Here is an 11,505-nt window from a genome sequence, read left to right on the forward strand (position 1 = left end):
TGCCAACACCTAGGCAAAACATTGATTAGAGAGGAGCTGTAAACATCTGTACTCAACAAACAAGAACATATTTGGTGGTGTAGAGAAATTTCGTAAAGTTCAGACAGGAACCAACAAAGCTCCTGAAAATCATAGGATGACTCGCTGTCTTACAAAGGAATACTTGTTCCTACCACATTCACACACTATAATAAATATTAAAAAGTGACTTTTGTTGTTTTCTTTGTTGTTTGTTTTTTAAAAGCTGATTTATTTCTCCGAAAGTTGAATTTGGCCCGAATATATTTCACATCATTCCATTTGGCCGCCGCCTTGGCAAAAGAAACACGTGTAAGAAAATGTGATTAAAATATCAAAAATATAATTATGTTTTTAATATTAACCATTCATTTTTGACCGATACAATCCTTTTCTAAAAATGGATATTTCGTTTGATTATTTTAAATTTGTGTCATGAATAATGAAAACATAATGTTAATATTGTTTATTTCGTAATAAGATTACTCCAAAATATCCGTATATTCATTAGTGACGGAAAATGTCGAAGTACCGGTACATTAATAAGTACCATGGTACGCACCACCGGGAAAACATACCGCGGTAAAGCGGTATATAGGGTTTCACGGTTGCAACGGAGTTACTGCTCGTAGCGCTTAATATTACCTCCATTAGTTCCAATGCGCATGCACACAAAAAGTTTCGAGTTCCGAATTTAGTACCGCTTGGTTAGCGAAACATAAAGTCAACAAATAAAGAATTCTCAGCTGCACTACAGATCATTATGGTTAAACCAATGAATAAATTATATATATATATATATATATATATATATATATATATATATATATATATATATATATATATATATATAACATCTTTTGTTCATCTGGAACAGCCTTCATAAATTATTTTAATGCTGTTTAACTTTCCTTGCATCAAGTATGTCAGTTTTAAAGATCCAATTATTTCATAGATTCCGTCCTATCACTTTGGTTCGCATTTTAAATAATATTGAACCACGTGACCTGATGTAAAATTGCAGACAGCATGATTTAAAAAAGAGATTGCTTGTAAGAACATGCTCTGCAAGTCAATAATAAATGGATACACACAAATATTCATGGTAGTTGTCTTTATCTATCGGTCACTCTTTCTACCTTAGCACCATTATATACTCGTTTATAACCAGAAGTATGTTTATGTAATATACGTATGAGAACACACATTCATTCAAGCATAAACATACCCATGCACCAGATGAGATGAAACCGACATACATACATACATACACACTTACATACAGATAAGGAGATATGGGAGATGTCGTATACATGCATAACGCATCTAACATCGATATTTCTCCAAATCGTTTACTCTAAATATTTCAACCGTTCAAAGAAAACAAATTAAAATAGTCATAAAGGAGACTCGTATGTGCGCTTGTCTGTTTAAACGTGTCAAGAAGGCTCGTATGTGTGACTGTCTGTTTAAACGTATCAAGGAGACTCGTATGTGCGCCTGCCTGCTTAAACGTGTCAAGGAGGCTCGTATATGCGCCTGCCTGTTTAAACGTGGATGATTTTTGTGCATTTTGAAAAATATATCCTTCCTAGATATAATTCATTTAATGTAAATATAATGAACATTAATAAAAATGTAACATTCTAAATCAATAATAAAATAACCTTCAGAAGTTATAATTATTTTTCTCGTTGTCGTTCAATCTCCAGTAACTGCAATAATTAAAGCTGTAAAAAGAAACATATTTTCATTATTCTTCAAGCGAAATAAATTGCTATAACAATGTTTTTTTGAACGCAGCGATACACTTTCTCGCAATCAAATAATACAAAACTTGAGCATGAGGTAGTAAATGGAAGATAATGAAGTTCTGAAATGGACAGAGAACATTTATTCGAAAGCTGGAAACAGCGTAAGTTAGTGAAAAGGAATAAAAGATGTAACAACAACTGATCAAATATTGATATCATTTCTTTTTAAGATAATGAGATAGCGATCTTGCTTGCAGAATGTGAGCGGTCTATCACATTTTCTTGATCAGAATCTGCCATTTTTATTGACTGAACTATTCGTAAGTCAGTTTCACCGAGACGCCCTCTGTTATGTATGTATGTATGTATGTGTACCGGCAACTGACTATTAGAATACATTCATGGAAATCAAAAACCTTGATCAATAGATCGCATTTATGCATCTTCTGTCAATTATCGCTTTTAATATTCCACTGAAAGCAACATAAATCAAGACATAAAAATGCAAATATCATCCTTGTGATTGTTGATACTTAATTTCTTCCAACGTCTTGTATTCTGCGTGCAGCAGAGACCTTTCGAAATAGAATTGCCAGATAGAATTTAGCAGAGTTGTGATAAGGACGGATTCTTAGGGACTCTGTGAAGCATTTATAAGCAGCCGGGAACGTGCCCTCTTGAATCAGACAGTAACCAAACAGATTTAACCCAGTATCTCTGTGTTGAATGCTTGGTTTTGTCCTGGTCAAGTGCATCATGTTGTTCATGGCAACATGTTTGTGTCTCATCTTTCCTTGCCTACAGAAGATCAGATAGTGCAGGAAGTGCAGACAGAAGACAGGATCCACTACAGCCCAGTCATACCAAAAATGTTTACAGAGAACTCTAAACCCAGGTGGTACACCAACAGACCTAAACATCTCCATTCTAAGAGGGTGTGGGGTGATGGAAATCTCTGACCTTTGATAGACTACGCTACATGACATCCGATATTGTAGCAGTTCTTCAGTACTGTATCTCTCTGAAAGAAGATTTTGTGTCTTTGATACTACGCCAGTTATGAATTGATCTTCATCTACAGACAAACTGTATGTGTAACGTGCCTGATAATCACTGATCACTTGCAGATAGACCTCTGCTGAGTCATAGTTCCCAAATTCAATCGCCATTCCACACGCCTTAAGTCTTACAGATGATGCATCTGAATGCACACCGTTATACAGACATATTGATACCAGATTCAAAATGTTCTTTGTTTCCTCCTCGGACCACAACTGAGCATGTTCTGCATAGACCACGGCAAGGTAAAATCCAAGTTGTGCAAACAGTAAGTTCAAAATATGTTTTAATTGAGCATGGATACAGTGTGGTGCACGCTGGATAGCATGCCGCATTCTTATGAGATATTTTACTAAATGGATATGATTTGCCATTGTGAAGTTCATAACTAAATACCGACAGTAATGTTCATGGCTGACAGTTAATTTGTAGTCAAAATCCACTTCAGCCAGCGCCCGTTCAATTACTGACATCTTACAAACGCTGTCCATGGAGGTAAGTCCATTTGCTAAAAGCCGTCCGATTTCACAACATTATATGCCCAATAAAAATCTACAGTTCTGCGAGAGAAGGTCTCCAAGTATTCGCTGCAGCTGAACACGTGTCTGCCCGTATATATTTCTGTCATACAGATTGTTGCTCACAATGAAATAGTCAGGACAACGTCCTAGACTGGCCCACTCATATAGTTGTCTAAGGCATAGATGAAGACAGAGAAAAAGATTTCCTGTACGCCACAGTTGCTGTGGTGTTTTTTCTCTCATCCATAACATGCAAACTTTGCACAGGTAACTTGAAAATGCGTCTCCTAGAACAGGCTGGATGAATGTTTTCTTGACCATTTTCAGCAGAACATAAACTTTCATCACTGTGTCATCAAAGGACCTCACGAGTTCTCTTTCTGCAATAGAGAATGATAATCTCCATTCCAAATCTTGTTCAAAGCTGCATGGATGTCCTATCTGTGTTGCAAAACATCCATATTTTTGTGCGTTCTGTATTTGTTCTAGTGAAGGCCATCCATAGGGACGACAACGCAAGAACCATTCATATCCCTCGCGAGGCCATCCCGAAAATCTAACAGCAATAACTGTGTCACACGAATATATCTTGTCTGTAATTGGATAATGTATCGCTGGGCCAGCTTGTTCATAATCCGGTAGAATTCCCAAATGATAAACAAGCTTCACAAGGCTTTCGAAACAGTTGTTTGAAAGGACCGTTCTGCCGCATGAATCTGTTCTATACCTTAAGATCTGGGAAATCAACGAACGCTTAAATATATCAACTCCTACCAATTTTACATAGCCAGGATGGGTAGAGGTATCCTTCAACATGAGGAAATTAAGTCTGCCTGGGTCACAATTAGATAAATCTTCTACTATTTTGAAACCATCATACTGAAACAAAACATCTCTATCTGAATGAAGCCCAGGTCCCGTCGATCCCTCTGATCTACTACCAAACATGTAGTGACTTAGTCCAAATTGTAAGAATTCGTGAGCTAAATTCACAAATATGCCAACCGCAGAGTTTGTCCTTGAGTTATTGTCTCTTGTTTGCAGTGAATACCACATCTCATGTACTCCAAATTTTGCGAAGTTGTGAGCCACATTCGTAAATACCTCAATGTCAGTGGCAGCTCTGACCTTCCGTTCTCTATCTTCCCGCGAATATCCAACCTCACTGAGGAGTCTGGAGAGGCGCCTAGACAGTGGAAAGAAGTAATCCAGGACCGGAACATCCATGTTGCCTGAAATTGTAGACAGGAAGACGATACATGATAGGTATCATTTGTAATTTTAAAATATCGACCTGAGTCTTTAGAAGCAATGTTTGCTTTGTTTTAATGGTACTTTTTACACTTATCATATATCATGCCTTTGAAAATGGGACCCAAGCGAATTTCCCACTGAAAAACTGAGTCATCCTACCCTGGCTGGCATGCAGGGGTATCGAACCCACCAGATACGGATTACGAATCCGACGCTCTACCTACTGAGCTACAGTGGCTTTGAAAATAAACTCGCGCGTTTCATGAATTTTGAACTTGTAGAATCTATTCTCATATCCTTTTAATATTTGAAATGGATACAATATGAAAACAATTTTTTGGAAAGAAAAATAAATGCTGGACATAATATTTCCATTTATAACGAAGAAATTCAGTGGGTATTCAATCCTTGTAAAGTTTTAGAACTATTTATTTCCTAACTTCTTTTACTTATTTTCTTCAAATTCGATTCAATTATTAAAGGGTTTATTTAAAGGTGATATATAATATTTTAGTGTCCTACATCACCTAAGAAAGAACCAATGGAGGCAATAATTGAAGTTCACTTTGTTTAGTGGATGAAATATAAAGAAACTCATTATAAAACTAATTAATCAACGCATCAAACTACTATTCTGTACTTCCATGCATTAATACATCCACCCACCACCCAGCCATCCAATGCATATATTTATATCATCCGCAGATGTTAACTTAAATACAAGCCTTTTTCTGTCATATTCATTAATGCTACGATACTTCTCACCACGGTCTGGTCTTCTCGCTTAAAGATGACTGACACTGTAAATAAATACCCATGTCAACATAACAACGCCAATCATACCACAGGGTATGAAGTCCTGCTAGATTTGATAAATCAGGAAATCTTCTGCGTTGCTTACGCTAGTATTTTCACCGTGAGGAACACATACATACATACATACATACGCACGCACTGACGCACACACATATACATACATACATACATAATAAAGAAAAAAATACAATACCTCTCATCAAATGCTGACTCCCCTGTTTGGCGCCAGTTTCACAAAACTCTATATCTAATTTTCTTGAGCAGTTATACCCTGCATATATGTGGCCTTAAGTAATGTTAGTGCGAACAATTGAATTAAACCACTCTCCATCGAAAATGAAAGAGGAAGCCGCACGCTCGGAAATGTCATTGAAACTGTAAGTAGAAGGTCGAGTAAAGCATAATGAAAAAGAATACGATCTGATGAAATAAAAGAATCAAAAACGACATTAGTAACATCCTTCAAATTTCCAGTTTAAAGTATAAAAAAGAGGCCACATTAGATCCATGTCTGCATTACTCACCTTCTCGGCACACGTCACAATCATTTTATCAATAGTGGCACTTAAGCGATATAGATGAATCATGCTGGCAGCTTTAAAAGGCCGTATGCCATACCTTTAAAGTTTCTCCACGCTGTAACTTACGATGGTGCGATACGTTATTAAAGAGATAAAATATGCTTTATATTTTTTTTTCTTTTTCTCTTTTCTTGTTTTTGTCAGAAGCAAACCTTTGTTTATAACGATCTCAGGCAGGTGGAGATTGACATACGGTCGTTTAAACGAACTTTGCTAGCCACAACCCGGTTCCATTACTGCATGGGTTTGTCAAAATCAGACCCTCCTCATCAAGATAATTGTCATATATATTATGTTGATGAGGTGGGTCTGCTTTCATATATACATACATACATACATATATATATATATATATATATATATATATATATATATATATATATATATATATATATATGATGAGAGAGAGAGAGAGAGAGAGAGAGATGTGGCACACCAAATCATTGAAAATGGATGTAACCGTGGGATGAGTTGGAGTGATCATCTTGTTTTGAGCTGGAGAGGACTGGCCTAGACAGATCGTGGGGCGAGCTGGAGTAATTGTGGGTTGAGCAGAACAGAACGTAGTATGAGGGGAAGTAATCGTAGGATGAGCTGGTTGTTTACATTGTTGTAGGGTTTAACGCCCTTTTCAGCACATGATAGTCTATAAATAGTGGCCAGTATAAATGGTGGAGGAAGGACCCGGAAAAAAACCCCGGAAAGAACCACCGACACACGAGAAGCTACTGGCAAGCTGTTTTCACATACACATATTGGTTGAACCCGAGACTCGAACCCACGCAGACAGAGGTGATATGGCAGCGATCCGTAACGGTGAGCGCTTTCGGCTGCTCAGCCACTTGGGGCCCCCAAATGGCCTGGACAGATAATGGAGTTAACTGGAGTAGTCGAAGTGTAACATGGAGTAATCCCCCCATTTACGCCCCCTCGCCCTGAGCTCCGCATTTGAAAAAAAAAATCTTTTAAACGAGTTTTTTATGATATTGGACTAACAATTATCTTCCATCGCTTTAAAATTTCTTTCTCTCTAAACAATTATAGTAAGAATTGACTAACGCGCGGGGCCCTTGGGAGAGCGATGCCTGATAGGGCCAAATCGGCTTAAGGCCGGCCCGAGTTGTGTGAGCTTAAGTAATCATTGGGTGAGCAGGAAGGAGGATGAACGTGCGTGCATGCATACATACATACATACACACATACTCGATCAATGATGGATAATATATGTGGGTGTTTTTCAGATTTTCCTCAAAATATCATAAGATTACATTTGCAGAATCCAGGTAAAATTCACTGACTTTATTGTTTCATATAAGTACAGTCAACGATCATACAGGGGTGAATCAATCCGGTGGAAAATAGGAAAAATAAAGCATATAATCCGAGATAATCATGTTTTTTTTTTCAAATTTTATTTGGCTGTATATTATTGTGTCGTATATGTGATATTTATTAGTCAAAATCGGTACAACATCTGATGGCAGTCAGCCTATTGGAAAAGAAGATGTACATATCATATGACCATTTATTGTCTCTGAGTTTATTTCCACCAAAATTAAGGCATATATGAGAAGATGAAACATGTTAAAAACATATTCATAAACTGAAATGAGAGAATGTTGGCGAATATGTATATGTGCATGCATCCATACATGCATCTATACATAATCCATCCATCCATCCATACATACGATCATACGATCATGCATACATACATACATACGCACGCACGTACGTACGTGTGTGCGTGCTTGCTAACATACATATATACATACATTGGAAAATTGGTAATGTCCAAATGAAAGCTTGGGTTATATTTGTATGTAAATTAAAATTTACTTGATTTTCACAATACCAACCCCATGAATCATTTAAATGTACGAGTTACGAACGTTAATATATTTGCATGCCTGTATGCCTGTGTGTATGTGTGTGTTTGACTGTGTCAGTCTAAAACGTAGGTTTATCTATGCATGTTCTCGTTTGCAGATGCTCACTTTTTAAATCTTACGTTTGTTGTGCTCCTTGTTGATTTCCGCGTGTAAAATACGTGTTCTTTACTGTCGACGAGCCTCAAGTATGGTCGGCATTCAATAAAGAAATTACATCAAATGTATAAGTAGATACATATGTAAAAGTACAGATATCAGGTATAAACGATTGGTTGTTATTGCCTTAATATTAACAGTGGGAATCATCCCGGATACACTTTCCTGAACAAAACACAGAGCATAAGCTCCACCATTGTTATTAGTCCACAAATCCATGTCATCAGTGACTAATTACTCAGAGTGTATATATATATATATATATATATATATATATATATATATATATATATACTAACCCCAACAGAGGTTTACCTAACACTTTTAACATATGGTAGTATCAGCTGCCTCGCGTGGCGCGCGCGCGCGCTCGTGTGTGTGTGTGTGTGTGTGTGTGTGTGCGCGTGTTTACAGAGAGAGAGAAAGAGACACACACACACACAATCTTCTAACATATCTTCGCCACAATTGTTGTTAGTTGATATCGATAATAATTTCAGGCATACATCATGTTTCCATTTCCATCGTTAATATTCTTGTAATTTTTTTTTCTTCTTATGCAATGATTGTATGTGCGTATGTCTATGATTATTATTTATTTCTGAGTGTATGCTGGCTTCATCTGCATCAGCATAATGTATTATTGTGGTTGTCTTTATTCATCTCCCGACCTTACTGAAATGCTGAATTGCTCAAGCTAAGATGAACTTTGAAAATACTGTAATCTTAAAGAACTTTTAAAAGGACATTGTGATTTACAGTATATACATATGTATTACGAATATAATTTATACCGGTAATTTATACAGAATGATTGATCTATCCACAAGGAATACCAAATATAACTCAACATAGATTGATCTATAACTTTTGAGTTATTATCATGGAAAAATGTTTTTTTTAAATCATAATTCTGTGTATCAATGTGCACACTTTATGAATGTTGTGCAACGAGTATTTAAGTGGAAAATATAGGACCATCAAGCCGCCACTTACAAATTATACAAAGACCTGATGCATATAATTTGTTTGGATTTTAGTGATGGTTCTAGAGGCGAGAATATTCGCATTATTTATTTAATGATTAATAAGCAATCCAGTCCATTATTTTATCAGTGGTTAATACGTAATCCAGTCCATTATTCGTAATAAAATAAGAATGACCAGAATTCTTCCGTGGATGTGAGTAATAGTTGGTAATTATTTCGACAATAGACAAATGAATACATCGCTCGGCAAAAACAGCGTATCCTCCACACTGAGTTAAATTTAGACGTTAGAAAGATTGTTACAAGAGCCGTTTGAAGTGCGCCACTGAATTATTTGAACAAAGTTGCTGTTATTTCAAGACTGGACTGTTTGTCTAAACGTTTGGAGACGGTGGAAATGTTTTCAAAATATTCTGAAATAGAAGAGAAACTTGCGTGTCATCCATTTATACACAATAATGATATGTTTACTTAAACCCTGATAATATACATCTGTTTAAAATATATGTCTTTGAATAATCTGCCTTAGACGACACCACTGTTATCATGTAGTCTAAGTAGTATTCTTGATTTGGAGCTGCCATTAAATCTACCAAAATTGGCACACCACGAAAATGAAGGAAACCCTAGCATCGTAAGATAAATTATCATATTATGGCAATATTAAAGGCCATTAGCAGTGGGTGGGGGAAGATATTTCCTGTTATATTTATTAACTGCAAATTTATAAAGGTGTTCGTAACCTAGATGAGCACTAGCATTCATTATAATGACAATAATGATAGGTGTAACCTACAATACAAACCAGCACTGATTATAACGACATAAATACATACCCATATGTTATCCGCTTATCAGAAAGTTGTTACAAATTATTTTTTTTTGGTTATGTATGCTAGATTTGTGAACAACATTAGGATGAGTAGACGAATGGAACCAAAATCTTCATGCAAATTATTTAACATTTGACTTACCAAACTTGCTCTCTAAGTTTTTATTTATATAACTGAGTTTCTTGTTATGTATTCGTTGTATTCCTCTTCTCATCTTCATTCTTTACCTACAATTCCTTTTTTTAACATTTCTTGTCTTCTCCTTTCTTCTCAACTCAACTTTGTTCAACTAATATATCCAGATAATTACTCTATGTAAATGGTAATCCGTTATACATGATTATCTGGAAGAAAACAAGTGTTCTAGGCGATTAAATAGGTTCCTAAAATATATTTTATCGTGAGCGTTAGAAACCGAAAGGGCATAAAAAATGTATTACAGTTATGTTGAAATTAAACCGTATGGCAACATCGGTAATGAAGAATGGTGAAACAAGTGCATTGTGCAGTAGGTATTATGTTGTTGCCTGCATAAATACATGTTTATTAAGTCTTAACAATTTGGATGGTTACATGCACTGCCTTAATTTCTTGCTTGATATCTCTAAAAGTTTGTTCTTGATCTGGATCCAAAGTCCATATGCTTTTACATTTCAAAAGCTTACGTAATGGTTTTGATTTTTCTGCCAAATTTGGACTAAATTTGCCAAGCTGATTTGACATACCGAGAAATCGTATCTCTGTTACGCATTTCGGAGTTTGCATTTCAGTTATAGCTTTGACTTTTTCCGGATCAGGTCGGCAACCATTTTCGTCAACAAAATGCCCGAGGAACCTAATGGATGATCTTTTGAATTGAATTGATGACCATTTCTAGTCGTTCGTCATACTTTTTCTGCGTTTCCCCCCCCCCCCAAAAAAAAAGAAAAAACCAAGAACATCATCCATGTGCCAGAATGTTCCGCCATGTCACTCAAGAGTTTCTGACATCGTTTTATGAACAAATTCAGGCGCAGAACTGATTCAGAATGGAAGGCGATTAAAATAAAATCTACCAAATGAGTAACGAAAGTTGTAAGGGGGCCTGAATCATCCGAAAAGATTATCTGCCAAAAGCGTGAGAATGCATCAGATTTGGTGAAAAACTTTGCACCTGCTAGTTTTGCAAGGGATTCTTCAACTGACTATAGTACGTGGTTATCTCTTTTAACTGATTCATTCAGGTTAGTTAGATCCATTCAAATTCTTACCGTACAGTTTGGTTTCGGAATTACAAACATTGCCGAGCACCACTCAGTGGACTCATTTAATTTTGAAATAACACCCATTTTGTTTCCATTCTAGCCAACTCCTCTTGAGCTTTTTTCAATAAAGGGATGTGAACTTTTCTTGGGTTAGATAAGGTATAAGGTTTGGTAGTTTTGTCCAGAGTTATTTTATAGAACCATTTTGTTTTCCCTAGACCTTTAAACAAATTTGAGAATTTCTCGCGATAATCATTACCTATATTTATGGATTTATCGTGACTTTTGCTTGCATTTTGTGAGTTTTTATCTGAGGCATTTACTGAGGATATATTTACCTGTTCAATAATTTTGAGAACCACAGTCGCGGGCCTGCCCAATATTGCCT

General features: G+C 36.1%; 1 protein-coding gene across 1 annotated transcript; it reads right to left on the minus strand.

Moving 5' to 3' along the window:
* Positions 1–1,897: 1,897 nt before the first annotated feature.
* On the minus strand, positions 1,898–5,940 carry LOC149799526 (cyclic GMP-AMP synthase-like receptor 2). Its single transcript, XM_089958871.1, has 2 exons — positions 5,616–5,940; positions 1,898–4,584 (listed from the first exon to the last, which is right to left on the minus strand). Exons 1-2 carry the CDS (start codon positions 5,620–5,622, stop codon positions 3,365–3,367), a joined length of 1,227 nt encoding a protein of 408 aa, XP_089814997.1. The 5' UTR covers positions 5,623–5,940; the 3' UTR covers positions 1,898–3,364.
* Positions 5,941–11,505: the final 5,565 nt, after the last annotated feature.

The sequence above is a fragment of the Sinohyriopsis cumingii genome, chromosome 5 (assembly GCF_028554795.1).
Source record: "Sinohyriopsis cumingii isolate HCF-2022 chromosome 5, ASM2855479v2, whole genome shotgun sequence".
NCBI classification, from domain to species: Eukaryota; Metazoa; Mollusca; class Bivalvia; order Unionida; family Unionidae; genus Sinohyriopsis; species Sinohyriopsis cumingii.